Source organism: Heteronotia binoei, chromosome 12, assembly GCF_032191835.1.
Source record: "Heteronotia binoei isolate CCM8104 ecotype False Entrance Well chromosome 12, APGP_CSIRO_Hbin_v1, whole genome shotgun sequence".
In the NCBI taxonomy this organism is placed as follows: domain Eukaryota; kingdom Metazoa; phylum Chordata; class Lepidosauria; order Squamata; family Gekkonidae; genus Heteronotia; species Heteronotia binoei.
Window position 1 is genome coordinate 51,156,854 of NC_083234.1, and position 22,959 is coordinate 51,179,812.

The following is a 22,959-nucleotide window of genomic DNA, read 5'->3' on the forward strand; positions in this document are numbered from 1 at the left end:
TCACCTAGCTGAGTGGTCCTCCTACTCCTCTCCAGAGATGTCACCGACACGTGCTGCTTGTGCCATTTGTGGTGTTACAAGTTGTCCACCTGTACTTTGAAAACAGGATTCTTTCCCTGTGTGCAGAAATGATCTATGTAAGAATGGTCCTGTGCAGAGAAGCCCTTTGTGCCCCATGGTTGTGACTTTCTCTCACATAGGGGCTGTTCTGTTTGGGGGATGTGTATTATGGAAGGAAATTATTGGCTGGCAGGAGTGTGATACTGGAGACCATTCAGGTGAATGGATCCTAAGGACTATAGCACTTGCCATAGACTCCTGTTAGGTCCTCATCCACTTTGTGCATGAGGAATTATCCTCCTTTATTCCTATCATGCTCTGATCTGGATGGCCCAGGCTAACCTGATCTCATCAGATCTTTGAAGATAAGCAGTGTCAGCCCTGGTTTGAATGAGAGACCACCAGGGAAGTCCACAGTTCCTAGGCAGAGGCAGGCAATGGCAAACCACCTCTGAACATCTCTTGCCTTGAAGGCCCTTCAGGACTGCAAATCAGCTGCAACTTAATAGCCACCATTCCTATCATCTCTGGCAAACAGACATTATCTATTTTACTGACTCTAACAGATTCTTGCAGCCATGTACATGTTTGAAAATGGACACAAAGGCATTAATTCCTGAGCTGATGCAATCTGACAAACACAGGAGGAATGATGTCACCTGTGCCCTGGCTCCTAGTGGGGAAGCAGGGGCAGATGAAGCGCCACAAGGTGATGTGTTCTCCCCCTGTCTCTGGTCTTCTTTTGCTGATTGTGGATTGGCCATTTTAAGTTAGGGCTTTTGTCAGCAACCCACAATGAAGTCTGGAGTCAGCCCTGTACACTTGCATAAAATGAGCTGGTGTGGAGGGGCTACAATTCATTCCAGGCAGATCAAAAAACTGGGGAAGACCCTGAGCTGCATCTGCTCTGTGATAACCACATTCCATACATTCTCTTTGCTGCCCTGTCAAGCAGGGGATATTTCCGTTTGGAGCATTATATGTGGATTTGGCAGGAGACGCTGCATCTGTTTGCTACAGGGAGGGGAGCTACTGGGGAAGCCACCTGCCCCCCCTTTCCCTGCCATGTGCTGAGCACAGCATGTTTGCTGGGGCTGCAGCACTTTGGCTCTTCCTGTGGAAGCAAAGCCAGCCCCCACGAGGCTGCCCCTGGCTGGCGGGCTGAACTTTGTCTGTTTCTGGAACTTGTGACCCAGCCTGATTTCTGGCATCATCAGCGAGTTTTCCATAGAAACCTGGTAATGACACCAGAAACATCGCTGGGAAGGGACAGATGGGAGGGGAAAAGAACTGGGGAAAAGAACAAAAGGAGAGGGAAGAAGGCAGAAAGGCAGCAGGCCACAGGGAAAGTGCTCTCCTCTGGGGACCAGCTGAGTTCCTTCTGTCCCTACCTTTGAAGGTTGTTTATGAATTAAGGGTGCCACTTCTTTCAGCCACCCCCACTCCAGCAGGGCTTTTCTGTGCCCTCCAGAACTGCCTGGCTGGGCAAGCATCACCTGCTAAATGTGAGGACCCTGGTTATTTCTGGCTTTCTGGCAGTGGAGTTGCCCTCTGCCCAGCCCTTAGGAACTGCCTTTCGGTGAGCCTGAGAGCTTTCTTGGCCTCTGGGGAGCAAGCAGGTGCAGCAGCGGCAGCCTCAGAGGAGCTCCTCCCTGCGGTGCTCTTAGCTACAAGGTTTGAGACAGGCAGGAGAGAGAGAATTGAGGCAGCAGGGTGGCATGCTTTCTAACTGGCCTGCCTTTTGTCTGATTCAGACCCACCTGGGACACACACACCCATCCCAGATGTGAGGGAAGGGAAGAAAGGTGCATTCCAGAGGGGGAGCCATGGTAGTCCTCCACAGTGCAAGGAAACAAGAGTCTGCCATTGTGGCACCTTAAAAGACCCCCATATTTTTAGGCCCGCATAAACTTTCATTGGTCAGAGAACTCCACCAAAGTTTATGCTGGAAAGAGTCTTAAAGATGCCACAAACTCCTGGAAATGCTCAAAGGCACTCCCTCCTTATTATCACTCTAGTTTTTTTTAATAATTGTTACTCTAGCATTGAAATCCCAAAGATGTAGTCGGGAAAGAGGGGCGCTGGGGGTGGAACCATGGCTATTGATATTCCACGGTGCACCGGTCAAACACGGCTCCGCCTCTGGAAATACTCCAGGCTGGTATGTTTTTAGAGAGCGGGATTCTTTCTGTGAGGGTGGGGGGGCGGGGGCGGGGCTGGGACTCGCTAGGTTCACGGGAGAGGCTGGCCCTGATCCAGCAGTGTCAGTGAGGCTTTTGGCTGTTCTTTCGCCTGCTCGGGGCGTGTGTGGCTGGAGCGCATTTTTTTCCAGCTGCTGGAAGAATCTCCCGGGCTCGGCCCTTATCTGCCGCAGCAAGAGCAGGCGGGCGGCTCACGTGGCCGCCGGGATTCCAGCCTCCTGGGCCGAGAGCGCGCGGCTGGAATGGTCCAGAGAGATTGGAGGTTGCTATGGAGAGGCGGGCTGCTGGCTGCTGATTTGGGCGAGGTCCCTGTCTGACCGCTCCAGATAAGCGAAGAGGGAAAACGGAAGGTGGCGGAGGGGGAGAGGCGCGGACAGGACAGGAGGCAGCTGAACTACCGCGCTGTAAGCCGCTCTCGCAGGAAGCAAGCAAGGCAGGGTTGCTTTCCCTCGGCGTTTCCCAGGGCGAACCTCTCTCGCTCCCCTCGGGTGACCCGTCCGTGCTTCAGTCAGTGTCTGTCTTGTGTCTCTTCCTTGCCGCTCTGGCCCAGGCCCAACAGCATCCATAGAATGTCCCCAGCGGAAGCCAGGTCAGGTCATGACATTGATCCCTCCTTATCCTTTCCTTCCCTTCCTTTGGCCAATGTTGACGTTTTGATTGTGAGTTTCTGGGGAGCTGGACCTGTATTTTGAAATTTTATTTTATTTACTTACAATTCTCATTTGTGTTCATAATGCTATTATTAAAAAAAAAACTTTTTTCCAAAATGAAATTACTCTGCAGAGGCAAACTGCAAGAGCCAGTGTGGTGTAATGGTTAGGGTGTGAGACTAGGAACTGGGACACCCAGGTTTGAATCCCGCTCTGCCATGGGAAGCTCATTGGGTGACCTCAGACCAGTCACACAGTCTCAGCTTAACCTACCTCACAGGGTCATTGTGAGGATAAATTGGAGGAGAGGGAAATGACATAAACTCCTTTGGATCCTCCCTGGGGAGAAAGATGGAGTCTAAATGAAGTAAATAAATAATTAAAAATATAACATGGGGATGACTCACATCAATAAATGCTTTGCTTAACTCACCCCTGGACTACCCCTCTGTAAACAAAGGAATTGGGGAGGGGTGTTTTCTTCTATGATGTGAGTGGAGAGTTTGACATCTGTGAGTTACCACCTGGTGTTTCAAGCCAGGAATGGGCATGGACATGTGAATTCACCATTAGCAGGTCCCATGGCTGCTGTTGTGATAACTGGAAGCATTCGGCCTCTTGGTGAGAAGTGCACAGGGGGTGTTACATTGTGGGCCCTGGCCAGTTGCCCTAGACAAAGCTGGAGGGAATAGTTAGGATCACAAGGGGTAGCTGTGGCATGTTTAGGAGCATTCAGATGGCATTGAAGTGACATCTGGACTTCGAGAGCAGTTAATCTGGACCAACCTGAGAACCATTTTGGAAGCTCCCTTTCATCCTCTCACTTTTTCCTGTATCCCACTTCCTGTGTCCCACTTCCTTTCCAGTCTTTGTAATTTCTGCTTCACAATCTCCCTTTTAACTGTTTCTTCCATTCACAAAGAGCCTTAAGTGCTGTTTTTCTAGTTGGAAGCCGGGTGTATATTTGGATAAGTAAATTAAATTGGACCTGTTTATTATGGCAAGCCTCAGTGGATTCAAACTGTTACACACAGTGGCTCAGAGGCGCCCATTTGGTCCCAGCTTAGGCAGAGCAGCGGGAAGTATCTCAAAGAAGCAGCTCTTTTGGGGATGGGGTAGAGCTTGCATGGGGGCTGTCTAGCTGGCTGATGGGTGAGGTGCTGTTGACCTCTTTGTGCTCATCATCTTAGTCTGTTTGGATGAGGAGGGATCCAGAGGAGGGTTGTCCTTGCCCATGTGGGGCTCGTGATGATTGGCCACTCTGGGTTGCCCCCTCACAAAAAACATTACTGCTGCTTGGAGAAGCAGCCTACAAGGAAGGGAGATGGTCAGTACATGTTGCTTCATCGTCAAAGGTGGGGGAAGTAACATGGCCCCCACAGCAGCCTTACCTTTTGAACAAAGCTGGAGCTGGAAAATCTGCAGCGAGCAGCACTTGAGCAGCTGGCTCTTGAAGAGCTGCCACACAAGCCCTCTTGGAGGACAAAAGGAGGTGTGTCATGCCCACCCCTTTCCAGTAGTCCACCCCTGGCTTTGTGAGCAGCGGAGGCTCTGGAAATTGTGAGCTCATGGATTCTGTTCCGCCAAGGTTGAGTACTCGGCTTTCCAGTGTGCACAATGCAGCCTTATCCGCTGCCCTTCATACTCCCTGCTTTCTCCACTGCTGCACACAGACAAGGCTTTCAGGCCCAGATGAATGGCATACGTCTGCCGCAGCATCTTCCGTGGGGGATTCCAAGTGGCAACATACTTATTCACAACCCCCACCCATCAAGGTTCAGCAAAGAGCTCCATTGAGCCCCAAAGATTGGGACATGGAGCAACTGAGGCATAGTAAGCAAAAAAGGCTTTGTAAGGATATCCTGCCTCTTTCAAGAACAGTGTCCAAAGTTAAAAGCACACTATTGCAAGAAAACAGCAAAGAGTCCTATATCACCTTAAAGACTGATGGATTTATTATGACAGAAGCTTTCACAAATCAGAACCTGCTTTATCGTGCCATGTTTATGAAATCCACAAAAGCATGATCTACAATAAATCTGTTAGTCTTTAAGGTACCACGCAGGATTCCTCGTTGGTTTTATTTCAATGTTCCTAGCATTGCTATAGCTCTAGAATTTGTCATTAGAGAAGGCACCAGATTTGTTTCCAGATGTGACCTGAAAAAGATGAGGAGGAACATCTCCATGGATCAAGTAAAGCAGACTCTTGTCTGCAAAAACCTCGGCCACAATCCATGCATGTGTCAGTAGCTGGGTTCCATAAGAGTCTTTGTGGCCATTGCTGCAAATTACCAACACTTTTGGAATTTGAACACCTGGATGTTGTAGAAGAGACTAACAATGCAATCCTGATAATATTTTCCTGGATGTAAATCCCATAGAATACACCTGAATAGCATTCTGAGCAGACCTGTTTAGGATGAGCTCTCTCAATTAGGAACTTTTAGGAACAGAGTTCAACAATTTCAGAACAAGGAAGGTAGGACTGGTCACCTAGCAAAGAAATGGCAGCACCCCCAAGGGTTATGTGTGGGTCTCATAATTCAGTTGAAATCAAAAAGTTAGGAGGGAGGAGGAGGAGGAGGCAGAGCTGAATCATCAGGTCATGCAGGTGTGGGTAACAGACCAGAGAGCAGCAGATGAGAGGCAGGCAGAACCTGCCTTGACAGCAGCCAAGGTATGTGTATGACCAAGATGTATCTTTGAGGAAACTTTCTTTCATTTGCTGTTTCATTGCTTTTCTATTAGACAAATGTCCACATGTACATCAGCTATAAAACGCCAGCCAGGAATCCATTTTATATTGTCTCTTCTCTATGTATTTTCCAGCTATTATAGATATCATCCACTGGGATATAAAGGCAAAATCAAAACTAATAAGCAGTTACTTTTTAAAAACCCACAAACAAACTACTAGCATGAGGAAGTTACTACCTTACTGTATCAGGGGAATACTGTAGATATAGTTTACCTTTATTTCAGTAAGGCTTTTGATAAGGTTCCATATACTATTCTTGTTGACAAGCTGGTAAAATGTGGTTTGGATCTTGTTACTGTTAGGTGGATCTGTAACTGGTTGACAGATCGCAGTCAAAGAGTGCTTGTGAATGGTTCCTCATCCTCTTGGAGTGGATTGACAAGTGGAGTGCCTCAAGGATCTGTCCTGGGACCTGTTTTGTTCAGCATCTTTATAAATGATTTGGATGAAAGAATAGAGGAAATGCATGTTAAATTTGCAGATGATACTAAACTGGGAGGGATTGCAAGTACAGTAGAAGACAGAGACAGGATGATCTTGACAGGCTGGAAAACTGGGCTAAAACAAATACATGAATTTTAGCAGGGATAAATGTAAAGTTCTGCCTTTAGGTAGGAAAAATCTAATGCATCATTATAGGATGGGGGAGACTTGTCTTGACAGTAGTATGTGCAAAAAGGATCTAGAGGTCTTAATGGACTGTACACTGAATGAGTCAGCAGTGTGATGCAGTAGCTAAAAAGGCAAATGCAATTTTGGGCTGTATCAACAGAAGTATAGTGTCCAGATCATGTGAAGTGATGACATTGCTTTACTCTGCTCTAGTTAGCTAGAGTATTGGGTTCAGTTTTGGGCACCACAATTTAAGAAGGATATAGGCAAACTGGAACATGTTCAGAAGAGGGCAATGAAGATGATGAGGGATCTAGATACCACGTCCTAGGAGGAAAGACTGAAGGAGCTGAGCATATTTAGCCTGGAGAGGAGACAACTAAGAGGTGATATGATCACAATCTTCAAATACTTGAAAGGTTGTCATAAAGAGAATGGTGCAGAATTAATTTCTTTTGCCCCAGAAGGTAGGAGCAGAACCAATGGGTTGAAATTAAATCAAGAGAGTTTCTGGCTAAATATTAAAAACTTCCTGACAGAGCAATTCCTCAGTAAAAAAGGCTTCCTCAGGAGCTGGTGGACTCTCCTTCCATAGAAGTTTTTAGGCAAAAGCTAGATAGCCATCTGACAGCAATACTGATTTTGTGAATTAGGCAGATAATGAGGAGGTGGGGGGAGGAAAGGTTGCATCAATTCTCAGTTCTTGTGGCCCTTTCTTATATGCTTTGGGAAATGCAGATTGACACTTTGGGGTAAGGCAGCAATTTTTCTCTGGGCCAGTTTGGCAAGGGATCCTAGATTCACTAGGGATGTATATGTGTGGGGGAGGTATTTGTGAATTTCCTGAATTGTGCAGGCGGTTGGACTAGATGACCCTGGAAGTCCCTTCCAACTCTCTGATTCTATATAGGCAGGACAGGCTTCTTGTAGAAGCATATTCCGAAGTTGTGGTGCCACTTCCAAGAAGGCCCTGTTCAAAGAACTTACTGATAAATCTTCATATGGCATGGAAATGTCCACTGTGGAGCTTAATGGGGAGGGTTTCATTTGAGACAGGAGTATGCTGGCCTCGTTCTGTGTCAATTATTTCTGTAGCTTTTCCTACATGCTCAAAAATTATGCAATTAGTGCCCTTTACCTTTTCTTTGAGGATATCATTAGCTATTTTGCCTTTTCAGTTGGGTGTTGTTTGTTTGTTTCCCTCTGAAACTGAGTTTAAGTAAGAGCAGAAAACAGACAAGAAGAAAGGGAGCAGGAAGAGGGCTTGGCTGCTTGTTAGTTCTGTGGCTTGCTGTCGCCTGGGCTGTCACTTGAGCCTGTTCTCTGAGCTTAGCATCTGAAACAAGGGTTCTTGTTAGCTCTGCTGGGGTCGGGGTGAGCCTCAGACCCATGCTCCTGGCTCCTGTGTTTTAAAGTATCTTTGCTTGATTCATCCTTGGTAACCCAGCAGATGTAAGAGGCAACATCAAACGCCACCCCCACATTCCAAGAACCACTTTAATACCAATCTTAATAAATCACAACAAGATGCCCTGAACAGAGCAATGCCATTCCCCACAGAATCCTTCCTGTTTCTGCCAGTAATAGAAAACAACATTTAAGTTCCTAGAAGCCAGAGAGTTCTTGCACGGATCTATTACCTGAGGCCACCAGGGAGAAATCATCATTGCCCCTCAGGAAAACCTTATTTTCACCCAGGAGCTACTTTTCAGCTGTGAGTTCTAGGTGACAGCTGAGTCGCTGTGCTCACCTGGATGTCAGCTTGCTGAGTCAGATCACTGGGCAGTGTGGCCTGTGCCTTACAAGAACACTGTATTTTATACATGTTGTCATTTCAACAACTGTTTCAAAATCCACAATAAGCCCTGAAAAAAGCATACACATTGATCTTTGAGTCCAGCATCACCTTTAAGACCACAAAGTTTATTCTGCATGCGCATAAAAGCTTATACCCACAATTAAATGTTATTGGTCTTAAAGGCGCCATGGGACTTAAACTTTGCTCTGCTTCAGACCAACATGCTGCCCACCTGATGATCTTTGACGGCTTTGATAGCTTCCTAAATGGCAAGGGCACAGGGCCGGCTCTGCCACTAGGCAAACTATGCAATTGTCTAGGGCGATGACCTTCTGAGAGTGCCAAATTAGGTGCCCTTCCCATAGTTCAGTGATGTTATCAGTGCGGAGGGGGGAGTGCCAGAAGTTAGCCTTGTCTAGGATGCCAGACAATCTAGGGCCAGCCCTACAAACACACCTTTGCTAAGTCAGGAGACTGCTCCTCACCGAGTCTGCCTTCTGCAATGAGGAAACCTTGAAAGCATACAGTAACATGAGCTGCAGAAAACTTCCTTTAAAATGCTAATCCCAGCAGGTCACAAACATTCACTGTTGAGATGACAATAGTGACCTCTTCTTTATTGCTTCTGTTGGGAGAAGAATCTGCCCTTGTGAACAGGGATGACTTAAAATATTGTACAATGTTGTTGCCCTGACCTGGCTAGCCTGTGATCTTCTAAGATCTTAGGAGTTAAGCAGGATCAGCCCTTGTTTGTGCTTGGATGAGAGACCACCAAGGAAGATTAGGGTTGCTATGCAGAGGCAGGCAATGGCAAACTACCTGTGAACATCTCTTGCCTTGAAAATCTTATGCAGCTGTGACTTGATAGCAGATAATAACAACTTGGTATTTGAGAGTGGTAAATGTTTGGCAGCTTTGCATCTTTAGGGCATTCCATTCTTGCTGTTTGATGTGAAAGCAGGGAGGGATGTGATGATGATGATGTTCAAGGGGATTCTTGCCCCCCAGTAATCCTGAATTTACAGATTTTAATATATCCTGGCCTATACCCACTTACACTAAGTGAGCAAGAGGTCAAGAGGGACTCCCCACTCCCTGATTGTTTCTGCAGACATTCTTGGAGCTGGCCACGTCTGTGGAAAAGCCACGCCCGGAAGAGAAGCCCTTAAATAAGACCAGTGCAGATTCAGGGTGTGAGTCAATCATGAGTGGATACTCCTACTCAGGGCATTTTTTGTAGAAAAAGCCCAGCAGGAACTAATTTGCATATTAGGCAACACCCCCTTATATCACCATTGTTTCACACAGGGCTTTTTTGTAGAAAAAGCCCAACAGGAACTAATTTACATACTAAGCCACACACCCCGGCACGAAGCCAGCCGGAGCTGCATTCCTGTGCGTTCCTGCTAAAAAAAAAAAGCCCTGCTCCTCAAAATAAATTTACAGGATTCAGATCAGGGGTTCCCTCCCCACCCCCTGGAAAAAGAGAGGTACAGAACTCTCAAGAGGGAAATGAAGGAGAAACACATGGGTGCCTCTCATGAACCCTCCCCATATATTTTAAAAAACAAAGTTTATCTTAAATTAAATCTTGAAAGCGGGGATAGAAGGTTTTGGTTCATGAAGAAGGGCTATGAAAACCTTCAAGTAATAATGTGATTGCCTGGGCTTACTAGCCTTTATCCAATTCAGATAAATTGTGGTGAGGGATCTTACTGACTTTCTGCAAGCCAGTGAGACTGGGAAGTCCAGCAGGGGAATTAAGTTGAAGTCAATGTAGACTGAGGAATCCATAAACATGCATGCAATTAGTGTTGCCAGCTCTGTGTTGGGAAACACCTGGAGATTTGAGAAGTGAAGACTGTGCAAGGCAGGGTTTGCTAGGGATGCCAGCCTCCAGGTGGGATCTGGGGATTCCCTGGAATTACAGCTCATATCCAGAACACAGTGATCAACTCACCTGGAGAAAATGGATGCTTTGGAGGATGAAACTATGGCACTATATCCCACTGAGGTCCCTTTTCTCCCCAGGCTCCATCCCCAAATCTCCAGGAATGTCTCAACCTGGATCTGGCAACCCTACCTCCCCAGAGGGGACCTGGCAACCCTAGGGCTAGAGGAGGAGTGGGATCCACCCTCCGAAGCAGCCATTTTCTCCAGGGACACTGATCTCCAGGTGCCACCTGGAAGTTGGCAACCCTATGTGGGTTTTATTTGGGTTGTGGGGGGCACTGTGGATGTGGAAGGTTCTGCGATGGGATAGATTTCTCTAGCTGAGACCAAGGGACATAAATCCTCCGTTTTCCTTGCAATTCTGGTTTTTCTCATATTTCCTGTAGTGTAACTACTTGCAGCAAGGACTCCACTCCCCCCTTCTTTTCTGCTGGTGATGCAGCTGTTGTGGAAGAATAGTTTCAAGCAAATATATGCCACTAATAGAGACAAAGAGAGCCACACCGCAAGCTCAGGGACCTATTACCCTTTCAACTGCAGTTACTGCCTGGACTTTGCTGGAGGCAAAGGGAGCCTGGCTTCTCACCACCCCCACCCTCTTGCTGCCTCCACAGTCTCTTCATCCTCCGGTCTGCTTTAGCACACCTCGAAGTCTGCACAGAGTGAGGAAGAGAGGAAGGTGAAAGGGGAAGGAAGGAAAGGGAAATATAACAAAAGAATGAGTAGAGAAGGAGGGAAGGTGAATGGGGAATGAGGATGAAAGAAGGTAACCTGAAAAGGTGTAACAAAGGAGAGCAGAAGAAAGTGTCAGGGAGTGGGGCAGCAAGCAGGTGCTCGTTAACACAGCATGGCACTGCATTAGGGATCACTGTTTTAGATCTTTCTTTTCCCCTTCAAGTCACAGCTGACTTATGACAACCCTGTGCAATTTTCAAGGCAAGAGACATTCTGTGTTGGTTTGCTACTGCCTACCTCCACATCACAACGCTGATATTCCTTGGTGGTCTCCCTTCCAAATAATGGCCAGGGGTGACTCTGCTAAGCTTCTTTCTTCATTGGACAGTAGCTTTTTGCTCTAAAGTGAGGCAGAGGGAATACTAGAGGGAGTGGGAGAAGGGTTTCATGAAGCTGTGATGTGAGAGGTTCAGCTGTCCCATTTCTCTTTTCAGAAGGAGTTCCTGATCTGAATCCCAGCGAGTCTGGAGGGATGCGGAAGCCAGGTGAATAGGTATGTGTCCACAGCCATTGCTGCCCTGAGCGTAAGATGTTCCTCATTCTGTGTCTTCACATGGCCACTCTTCTCATTCCTAGTTTCATCTTCACAGACCAGCCTAGGTTCTTCAACTTCTTTCTCCCAAGGCTCCCTGCAGAAGGAATTATTAATGTGTCCTATTATGCACCCCCCACATTCACCAGAGCAGGGAGACTGAAGTACACAAAGATAGCCCATTCTTCAATCTGAGGTGACAAGAGTGAATGGAAGACGTGCCCTGACCTGGATAGCCCAGGCAAGCCCAATTTCATCTGATCTCGGAAGCTAAGCAGGGTTGGATAGTACTTCCTTGAAATACCCAGTTGAGAGGACGGGCCACATATCCTCCAGGCCCCCAGTAGAGGTCAGTCACCAGAGGTCGACATGACTTCCAGGTGCAAACGCACATGCACACACAATACCCAAAAAAAGAGTGAGGGGAAGTTGTGTAAGGATGAACTGGGATTGCCTTGGTATTTTGTCACCCCATGCAAGATATACCCATCACCTCCTGGGCCTGCTCTGCCACCCGCTGGCAACCTTACAGAGTCTTGCCTTGGGCTTGACTAGTGCAATGTGGGTGCAGAAAGGGATTCTTCCTCCTATGTCAGTTATGGCTCGGAGCAAGCTGAACCCTTGTGGTACATTTGTGTACCTTCCTCACTGTGCCACACAATGAAGCTGCTTCGGTGGCTTGGTTGGAGAGCCAGCCCTGATATCCTTTCACTCACCCATCTTGAAAAGAGAGCCAGTTTGGTGTAGTGGTTAAGTGTGTGGACTCTTATCTGGGAGAACTGGGTTTGATTCCCCACTCCTCCACTTGCAGTTGCTGGAATGGCCTTGGGTCAGCCATAGCTCTTGCAGGAGTTGTCCTTGAAAGGGCAGCTGCTGTAAGAGCTCTCTGAGCCCCACCTACCTTACAGGGTGTCTGTTGTGGGGGGGGGGAGGTATAGGCGATTGTGTCCATTCTGAGACTCTGCAATCCAGAGTATAGGGTGGGATATAAATCCAATATCTTCTACTTCCCAAATTGGCCACTTTGGAGCTCCTTCTTTTCCCATGTTAGAGAATAATTTGGGACCTCAGAAAACCCTTGGCATCTAGTGTCCAGCACCACTGTGCAGTTGGTCTAGTTGGACAGAAATTGCCTAGCCTGAAGTGTCACCTTCAGTGGTCTAGCCAGGAGCAAAATCCATAGAAATTTCCCCCACTGCACTGCAAGTGCTTTCCCTTCAGTGTGATATTAAAAGGCAAGTTTCCAGTAGACCATGTCCAACTCCTGACTCCCTCCCCTTGACAGCATTCAGTACTGCCACCATCAGGGGGTGTGAAGTAATGCATTCCACCTTCCATCTCTCAAACCAGATAGGTAGTTACCATTAATAACTTTCCTTCTAAATTGCTGCAAAGGCACTAACCCTTTGGAGGATTTTTCTTCAAATAATTGTGACTGTATTGTAAAGGTTAGTCAGTATATTGGATCAGAAATATGTTTCCTGTGTCATCCCTGAGACAGTCAGGGATGCTCAAGTCTAGTCTGATCCTGCATTGAGCAGGGTGTTGGACTAGATGGCCTGTATGGCCCCTTCCAGCTCTGTTATTCTGTGATTCTGAGTTTGATTTGTCTGTGTAGTGCCATGTGCATTTTGGAGTAACAGATGCAAAAAAGGCAGCTCCCCCCACCCCGCATTCCCAAGGAACTATAAATTTTCATAATAGCAGGGAAAACATAATTAGTCAAAGGGCTTAAAAAAGATGAATCCATGTGGAGGATGGGGAAATGTGGCCACAAGTAACCTGGCTGCTGAAGTGAAGCCCAGAAAACTTTATTCTCCTTGATATGTTGCAAAAACAATACTTAGTAATCCTTCGGATGCCTGTTTAAATATTCATCATGGTCAGGAATGCAGCATTTTCCAGATGGCAGCAGCCTGCGGGGGGTGGGGGGCTTCAGGACTCATTAATCATTTATCCAGCATGTTTTATGTACAGAATCCTTTCAGCCTTTCTTCTGGTTGCTCCTGTAATAACCCTATACAATGAGTCACTGCTGTTCCCATTCCATTGCTGGGCAAGTGAGACTCAGAAGCAGCAGATCACATCAAGACTCGGAGGGGGGGAGGGACGGGTAGAGTTGCCAGCTCTGGGTTGAGATTTGGGGGGGGAGCCTGGGGAGGGTGGGGTTTGGGGAGAGTAGGGTCTTCAGTGGGATATACTGCCATACAGACCATATTTCCAAGTGGCCATTTTCTCCAGGTGAACTGATCTCTATCGCCTGGAGCTCAGTTGTAATCCTAGGAGATCTCCAGTCACCACCTGGAGACTGGCAACACTAGAAGGGAGAAATTGAGAGCAGGTGCTTTTTCTAGAAATCAGGGCCAGATTAAGACATGCTAAGGCCCCACAGCATCCCCTCCAAAATGACAATTTAATCTTATTTATTTGTATTTATAGGCCTTTCATAAACTGAGGCCCTAAACTGTAGCTAAATCCAGCTCTCCCAGAGGCATATGTAGGCAAAGGGGAGCCCTCTGGATGCTGGGGGGTGGGGAGTTGACCCAAGCATTTGCCCCTTCTTTTTCTCCTCCTGAGCTTCTCACACAGACCCCCAAGGTCCAGCCTGATCTCCTTCTGTCTCCTCTCACCCCCACAGGGCTTGTGAATCATCTGAACCTTCAAGCTGAATGGAAAAGTTACAGAAGGTATATCTTGGGGACATAGTTCACTGTGTCATTTCAAGAATACAAAGTAGGAAGCTTTTAAAAATGGCAAAAGATATCAAAATAGAAAATTGCATATATCTTACACGAGTGATACCAGATCTAAAGACAAATTGATTGGGGGGTGGGGGAGGATTAGGGGCTGTAAGCAGAATGGAGCAGGTCATATTAGTTGACCAAACTTTTAAAATTCAGCTATGAGACACTTGGATTTGTCATGTCACCTTAATATGTTATTCTCAGTAAGAAAAAGTAAATACTTATAAAAACAGAAAAGTTAAATGAAACACAGTATTTAAAAAACATATATAATAATTTTTGGGGGGAGCGGGAAGTATGTAAAACAATTTCTATGTGAAAACCCCACCAGCAAAGGATGATACTAGTACCTGACTCTGTAAGGCATCAAGTAAGTTGCAAGAATCCAGTGGATTTTCTGAGAAATGCCAAATGATGCCAAGTTCAGTATTCTCAAATATAATTATGGAAGATCTAGCCAGCTATTTCTAAATCTGCGACAAACCTAAGGGGAGGTGAGTTACAACACCTTTAGTTTTAGCAAGATATCCAGAGAACCTGCAGATCCGGTGACATCAGCCTGTGAGAAAAACAGGTGGTTACAGACCTTGTTGAGGCTGGGAAGAAAACTGATTTATTCCTTTTGTGGCACAGCAGATGTATTCTTTAAAAAAATGAGAGAATGTTACCCACCCCAAATAAACCCCATGTTATCATTTTATAGTTGCCCCCAAATGGTTTCTTTTAAAGCCTCTATTCAGGGTGTTACAAAGAGATTTGTGAGGAATTTGATCATTGTAGCCAAATTAATAATCACCAAAGAAAAATAAAGGAAGCAAAAAAAAACCCCAAACCCAGCTGGAGGGATGAAGCAAAGCCTGCTGTAGAGGACTTGAGGGTGAGGATGTGACAGCTATTGTTAACAATCTTCACTTCTTTTAAACATCTGTGGGAGGGCATTGAGTGTACCATGAGCTCTCGAGAGCAGTCACTTATCCAATGCCGGATTAGAATCAGAGCGCCACATAGAGTTGGTGCTGCAAACGTTACACTGCTATTTAGAAAGGAGATGAACAATCATTGTATGTAAAAACAAAATTATGTTACAACAAAAATTACTGGGGGGGGGTAGCCATGTTCATCTGCTGCAGCCAGAGCAGCAAAAGGTCACCTTAGAGTGTTTTTGTAGCAAAAGCCATTGGCCATCATAGCCTGCTTGGTCTGATAGCTGAAGGATTACATTCAGTTGGCAGAAAGATGGCCAGAAGTTTCTCTTGCAGTACATTTGTTAGTTTTTAAGGTGTTATGCTAAAGTGGAGTTTGATGATCATGCATATTTTGTGAGCCTGAGACAAAAGAGCGTATTTGTGATTCATCCTTTATGTTCTCTTCAGATGTGATCTTGTTGGTATTCATACAAAGAGCCTAAAATAGTTTATAATGCTCCACAGTTCTTTTTACATCCTTGCATTGTAGTGTCTATTCTTAGAGAATACTAATTAAAACCAGTTAAATGCCTGGACCTAGAAAAGAACCCATGGCAAGCGGGCTTCCACGAGGTGAAACTCGAAAGCTTTTCACTCCCTGAGTTGTGATTTTGAGTTCTTCCTCTCTGGACAACAGGGGGTATCCTTGCTGGTCAGTATCAATACCTTGAGATCTTTGTGACACAGTGGGAAGTCCCTCATATCTCCACAACAAAAAGGAAGGGTCCAGCAAAAGGGATGGCCACCCTCATCCTCACAGCAGCTTTAATTAAGGATGAAATGTGTGCATTTGAGATGCTAAGCTGGAGCTCACTGTCTGCTGAAAGGAAGTCCTTGTTGGAATTGATTCTCAATTCATTGGAAGCCTTGCCAGGCTTGACACAATAAAGTCTGGTCGCCTCCAGTTCCTGTCTCTTGATAGGATTACTGAGTATGACAGATTTCATGCATGCCAACCAAAGCATTTATGAGCCACCCTCTGTGGATGTTGGTTTGTGTGAAAGACAGAAATGTAGTTTTAAATCTCCATTGTCTTTAAAAAAAACTAATCAATCGATGGTCACGTGGGAAGGTGGATTTACAATCACATTCCTGCATTTTGTGTGTCATCTGCAAACTGATGTAGGAACAAGCTTGTAAAGGGAGATAATGTGCATTGACCAAAGTGGAAGGAAATTCCTGCATGATCCTTAAAGTGCTCTTATGATTTGTCCTAACTCCCCTGCACACTTGATGGACATTGGGAATGGCCTAGTTGTTGACTGGTAGCTCTTTTTGGAGAACCTCCGCCAGCCCTCTACATCTCACCAAGTTAGAGTTACTTAGTATTTGCACACTTAGCATACATAACCTTAGTAATCCTTAGAACAGCTTGTCAAGGTACGTCAGTACTGTTTCCTCCAGACTGCAGAGAGGAACTGAGACAAAGAGTGGCTTAGTAGAACTACGTGTTACATGGAATTCTGTGATTTTTTAAATGAATGTTTTTTCATTGTTGTATTTATTTGGAATGTCCTGTATTCTTAATAGTTAATTCCCAAGCTGGCTGACAATAACATTGTAAATAAGAAGTTATCCATGAACAATTAGAAACACCAGTACAGCAACAAGAATAAATCAATATTAAAAAAAAGAAAACAAAGACAACACAAAAAGAAAACAAGAACATAAAGCAAGATACCCCCCCTCAATGTATTAAAAACCTTTCAGCAGCATAAAACCAGTTTAAAAGAATAGAACCCAGATGAGAGGATACACTATAGCTAAGAGGTGTGGGGAAAATTGCAGAAAAGTTGAGGGAGAAGGCAGGTGGTACACAGAAGTGCCAGGATGCCATGAAGAAGTGGATGGGGAGATTTCCCAGGAGCATCAAAACTGGGACAAATCTCTAGTATGGAAACAACCTGAAGCAGCTTGCTTTGATGGACAGGAGCTATTTTATGAAAATGCAGCTTCTGAGGCTTCAGTTTGAAGGGAGACATTAATAAGGGGGATGCATTTCCTCTTGGAGCACATTCCCACTGAAAATCCCCTCCACCAAGCTGCTTTTATCCCCACTAGGAGAAAAAGAGGAATCTTCATGCCTCTTACCCACTAGGAGTGAAAGCAATGAAAGGGCAGGATCTGGGGTGAGAAAACAGCCCAAGGTGAAACACACATATCCCACACACATCGCCCCCTTCTTATCTTATCTGCAACAGGGGCAAACAACCCTTACAAGAATTATAGAACTACGTATTAGCTCCAGTGCCCTCATATAGCTTGGGGAGGCAAGATCTAAATCAGATTGCTATCCTATATCCACTGTTGAGTGACTCTAGTTGCGCATGCACCACATATGGGTAAACTGGGAAAGTGAGTTGGGGGAGCAGTATTGCAAGTGGGAATTTAGACTTCTTCTCTTTGGACTCCACAATTTGTTCCAGCTGTTCATGAGAAATGCCTGTGGCGCACCCCTTCTTCTTCCAAGAGAGAGAACTGCTGTGTGTCATACAAAAAGCAGCAGAATTATATCACCTTCAGTGACTTGTGGGGCTTGTGTTTGCTTTCAGCTGAATCCCTGTAGATCAAGTTTCTAGACCACTTAGTGCCTCTGACAGGCTCCAGCTCACAGAAGCAGAGGCTTCCCCAATGAGGTGCCCTAGGACCCTGAGTGGTGTTTTCAGTCCCTTGTCATACCACAGCAGCTCCCCTTTCCCTGGAAGGCCTGATTCCATCAGCCTGACGCTTTTTCTTCTTAGCTAACCAAAGTCCTGTTGACCATGGTGTCCCCCTTGTCTTCTGCAGCAATTGACTTCCCCAGGGAGTGTCGGTTCATCCCGGGGATCCAGTGTCCCAGGGTCACCCTCCAGCATTGTGGTGAGTATCATTCTGATCCCCACAACAGAGAAATGACCAACATTCTTCTGTGGCGCTACTGCCACCAAAGTCATGCCACTTTCAGTGGAACACATTTGTGCTTGTCATGCTCTTGAACTCCTGTTCAGTTTCCACAGAAAGGGAGCTTAACAATTCAGAGATCAGCTGCATTTTCAAGAGGAAAATATGCCTCAGCTGCAGACAGCCTTTCTCAATGTGGGCATTTTTCATTTATTAATCTAAGTGAGTTTTCTGCATAATTTGTTTCTCATTAAGAACATGATAAAACAGTGGTTGACATGACAATATGGAACAATTACAAGTAAAACAGATAGTTCATACCAGCGTAGGTCCTCTTACTGGTGACAGTAGTTAGCATGTTTAACAAAGTGATTTCAAAGTGAAAAATGACTTATTTGAAAAGAAAAGAAAAATGCTAGCTTGGCAAAACACTAAAATTCGTTTCACATACATCAGTTGTTTCACATGTCCCAGTTGTGTCCCCTAGGATATCCACTAATAAATATGGCCTTCCTTGGGTGGGAAAAGGAAGGGAATCCACAGTGTCTCTGAATGTCACACACATTCCATCTGAGAACAGCTGGAAGGACTAGACACTATCTTTCAGCCTCCAGGGGGGGTTACAAGAGAATCCGATAGACAGGAAAAAACCTGCGAGGTTTCTTCCTGTTTACTCTTCTGCCTCTGTCCTTTTGATGTGTAGGCTTATACTTTCAGGGAATTACTTCTTTCCTTCAGAGCCAGTTTGGTGTAGTGGTTAAGTGTGCGGACTCTTATCTGGGAGAACCGGGTTTGATTCCCCACTCCTCCACTTGCACCTGCTGGAATGGCCTTGGGTCAGCCATAGCTCTGGCAGAAGTTGTCCTTGAAAGGGCAGCTGCTGTGAGTGCCCTCTCCAGCCCCACCCACCTCACAGGGTGTCTGTTGTGGGGGAGGAAGGTAAAGGAGATTGTGAGCCGCTCTGAGACTCTTCGGAGTGGAGGGCGGGATATAAATCCAATATCATCATCTTCTTCTTCTCATACCTCTCTCTCCCACACACACACACACAAAGAAGAAGCACATTGCTCTCCGTCTTTGTCACCATGGATGCAGGACATGCATCTCTGCTTCTGCATCCATCACAGTTAGAATCATAGAGTTGGAAGGTACCTCCAGGGTCATCTAGTCAAACCCCCTGCACAATGCAGGAAACTCACAAATACCTCCCCTTACACACACAAAGTGACATTTGCTCCATGCCCAGAAGATGGCAAAAAAATTAATAATAGCCTTCCAGAGTTTTTAGTTCAGTTAGATTCTATTTCTATCTTTCACCTCTCCTACCTAGAATGAAGTTCAGTATATAACATACTCTTTATTAGTTTGAAACTGACAAGTGTCTCTGTGTAGCTTTGTAAGTTTGCTAGCACTTAGAGAACAAAGAAGCTACTGCTGCATGTAGCCAATAGTGCACTCTGCTAAATAAGACAGAGACTACCGGCTTACTATACTAGTAATCTAACAAGAACCAGAGGGGTAAAAGAGAGAGGACTGGGAGACAAGGCCTCAGGTTTCCACTCATTCACTGAGCCACTCATGGACTCTCAAGCTGACTTGCATCACAGGGTTATTGTGAGGCTCCAGAGGGGAAGGGAGACTCATATGCACTGCTCTGAGCCTCCTGCAAGAAACTGGCTTTCTAAACAGGAGTTTGTTTGATTCATACAAATCAAGTTGTGGACACCTTGGGATGTCAACTCTTGGCTTTCCTGACTTGCTTGCTTCCCTAGGCCAAAATGGACAATGAAGTCCTGGCATACAAGGACTTGGCAGCAATCCCCAAGGACAAGGCAATCCTGGACATAGAGCGTCCAGATTTGATGATCTATGAGCCCCACTTCACCTACTCTCTCCTGGACCACGTGGAGAGGCCAAGGAGCAGAGAGGTGAGGAAGGGCAAAGGTGGGGAGCAGCAGGGGGTAGGGTGGGGAGGGTTTCTGCCTTTGAGCTGCTATGGAAGGCAGAGTTGCCAGCTCCTGGTGGGGGGTGGAGCCTGAGGAGGATGGGGCTTGGGGAGGGGCTTCAATACAGTCCACCTTTCAAAGCAGCAATTTTCTCCAAGTGAACTGATTTCTGTCAGCTGTAATCTCAGGTGTAATTCCACCACTTGGAGGCCGGCAACCCTAGTGGAAAGGCAGGCCCTGTACTTTGGAGATGAAGGTGCCTTTCTAGCCTAGCTCCATTCCTCCCAATGAGATTTTAGGAAAATGATTTATTTAAAACTATTTGAGAAGGATCTTAGCTTGGTTTAAGGATGCTTCATAGCCGCCATGTTCTGTCTTGCTGCCATGCCAATCTGTTAAAGCTAATCCTCATTTCACATTCCCAGTGTTTTTATTTTGTTTTCTTAGCCACCACAAGAACTGTTTATTGGCTGATGCATCTTAGAATAAATTAGTTAACACTCAGTTGCTGGCTTTGTCAAATAATGTGGGCCTTTGCGACTTCTTTCTCTCTCTGCAGCGTTCTCTCTCACCCAAATCTCTCTCTCCTCCGCCTTCTCCAGAAGTAAGTGCTTTCCAGAGTTGCCTTGGAGATGCGTTGCCAAGAAGGGGATGTGAAGAGCAAGGCCTGGGGGAGGGAAGGGAGGGGGAGAGGAGCATCTTCCCCTCAGCTGAGCATAGCTGTTTGCCAAGGTCATGAACACAGAAGCCTGTTTGTGTGTGTGTGCCTTTGCACATGTGTGTGTGTGTGTTCAGAGGCCCCACCCAAACTCATGTTGTCATTGTTTGTGTCATGCACCTGACAACGCAGGATAAAAAGCTCCCACCACCACAAGGAGCAAGTGCTGGTCTTTAAAAGCATGTTTTTTGCTTTAGCACCCAAATGCAGCTTCTCTTCTGCAACAAGTCATAGCTGCACTTGTAAGGGGGAGGTTTTTAAGATGAAGCGTTGGCAGTCTGGGAGGGGAAAGAAAGGCTGGGTAGTTTGCCTTGGAGCACAGCTCAGAAGAGGAAGAGAGAGGAGACTGTGAGCCCGCTGCTGTAATCGCCTTGTGTTGAACCTGCAGGTCATCCGGGACTGGATGGAGAACAAGTCTCCAGGAAACACCTCCCAGGCAGCTAGTCGGAGGGCCAGCAGCTCCAGTCGCAGCGGAGTCCAGCACTTCCATCGTCCTGGTAGGGACTCGCTCTTCCACCTCAGCCTACTTTCCTGTCAGGTGCCCCTCCTCAGACTTTCCTTCTTCCCCGTGGGTAACTCCCCACACAGGCTCCTCATGTCCTTTACCAGCCACAGTGGAGTGGAAGAGGTATTTGTATAGTAGGACAGAATCTTCCTCCACAGGCATGGCTACACTAAAATTAAAAAGCTCTGTTATCTATTTTATACCACCTGCTTCCTTCACAAAACCCTGCTATATTGGTTGTGTTGCCAACCTCCAGGTGAAGTCTGGAGTTCTCTCAGAATTATCTCCACTCCAGACTATGGAGATAAGTTTTCCTGGAGAAGATGGCAGCTTCAAAGGGAAGGCTCTGGTATATCATAGATTCAAGGTGAAATCCCTCTCCAAACTCCCCCCCCCCTTACAGGCACTGCCCCCAGATCTCCAGGAAATTCATAGGCCAGAGTTGGCAACGCTAGAATTTGCTGAGGATGCTTTCAGAGCCCCATGGCTTGTCCCCCACCCCATTCTTATAAGGGAATACGGTAAATATTGCAAAAGTTGAACTGGAACTCCCTCTCCCATTTATTTTAGCACTATAACCTGCTATTTGCAATTTTGTGGAAATTATGAGAGTTTGGTGAAGATAATAGTATCATGACAAAAGTTAGTTAAAGCTCGTTTCAGACCTTCTATGCGTTTCTTGTAAATGCCTCCTTAAAAGAAAATTCCACCTCCATTTCTACCACTTCCTCATCCTCTGCATCCCAATGGTTTATAATTCTCCTAAATCCCAAACTACTCTGAAAATGACAGCATGATAATATCTGAGAAAAACATCTGTAGCAGCTGGGGTGTCATGTTTAAGCGTTTGTTGCAGGGCTTGCTGGGACTCTGTAGTAAGTGATGTGATTATTAATGCATGTCTTAATAGCCTATATCTTTGCCTATTAAATTGCTAATAGTAATGCAAAAACAACCAGAAAAGAAATATGCTCTGGTAATATTTTAACTCAAGTAATTTTTTCCATCCAGGAAGGTTTACTATTCAGTTTAGTTTCTAAGGTTCACCTGCATTTTTCTGATCAGTGGACCAAAATGAAAAGGGATTCATTCAGACATAATGCATTTTTTTTAGATTGATAATATTTATAATAAGCAGGTGGTTGTTTTCCTGTTGAGTGCAACGAGAAAGGGGCAGGAGTCCTAGTCCACAGGGAAAGGAGAATTAGGGTTTGGGGGGGGGGGGCGTCTCTCTGAGAAACAATGACCAATTGGGTCTGGAGTAGTATTATCAGCTCCGGGTTAGGAAATACCTGGATATTTGGAAGGTGAAGCCTGAGGAGGGTTGGGTTTAAGGAGGGACTACAATTGGATATAATGCCATAAAATCCACCATCCAAAACAGCCATTTTCTCCAGGTGATCTCTTTCACCTGGAGATCAGTTGTAAACCCAGGAGATAGCCAGCTACCACCAACAATAGTCCTGAGCCACTCATGAGGACACTTTGTTCCTTTCCAGATACCAACACAACAGAGATGAACATCTATAAGAAGCCTCCAATCTACAAGCAGAGGGGTAGGTGCTGCTCTCTGGTGACCCCTGGGGCAGGGGCCATATGTAGCTAAGCCTCAAAGCCAGCTTTTCCTTTTCTGTTCCTTCCAGAGCACTCAACAACACCAACCCCCCAGAGCAAACACGTTATAGAAGACCTGATCATAGAGTCTTCCAAGTTCCCAGCAGCCCAGCCCCCAGACCCAAACCAGCCAGCCAAGATTGAGACGGACTACTGGCCCTGCCCACCTTCTCTGGCAGTTGTTGGTAGGTGGCCCTTTTATATATTGTCCCCACTAGCGGCTAAAGCACCTTGGAGGGGGCAGTCTTCGAGAGAGGAAGGCAGAATTAAATATCTCCCGACTCTA

The 22,959-nt window shown here is 46.0% G+C and overlaps 1 protein-coding gene across 3 annotated transcripts in view; it reads left to right on the forward strand.

Annotated features, from left to right (window-relative positions):
* DMTN (dematin actin binding protein) overlaps nucleotides 1-22,959 on the forward strand; it is a 45,430-nt gene that overhangs the window by 12,277 nt on the left and 10,194 nt on the right. For 2 of the 3 annotated variants that reach the window (XM_060251210.1, XM_060251208.1), the window contains exons 2-9: nucleotides 11,204-11,262; nucleotides 13,940-13,988; nucleotides 17,798-17,869; nucleotides 19,663-19,818; nucleotides 20,396-20,440; nucleotides 20,943-21,051; nucleotides 22,559-22,615; nucleotides 22,703-22,858. In XM_060251210.1, coding sequence (XP_060107193.1) covers nucleotides 13,971-13,988; nucleotides 17,798-17,869; nucleotides 19,663-19,818; nucleotides 20,396-20,440; nucleotides 20,943-21,051; nucleotides 22,559-22,615; nucleotides 22,703-22,858 — 613 coding nt within the window. In that variant the 5' untranslated portion in view covers nucleotides 11,204-11,262; nucleotides 13,940-13,970. Of the gene's footprint in view, nucleotides 1-1,249; nucleotides 1,299-11,203; nucleotides 11,263-13,939; nucleotides 13,989-17,797; nucleotides 17,870-19,662; nucleotides 19,819-20,395; nucleotides 20,441-20,942; nucleotides 21,052-22,558; nucleotides 22,616-22,702; nucleotides 22,859-22,959 lie in introns of those variants that run through there. The other variant, XM_060251209.1, reaches the window with a different exon arrangement.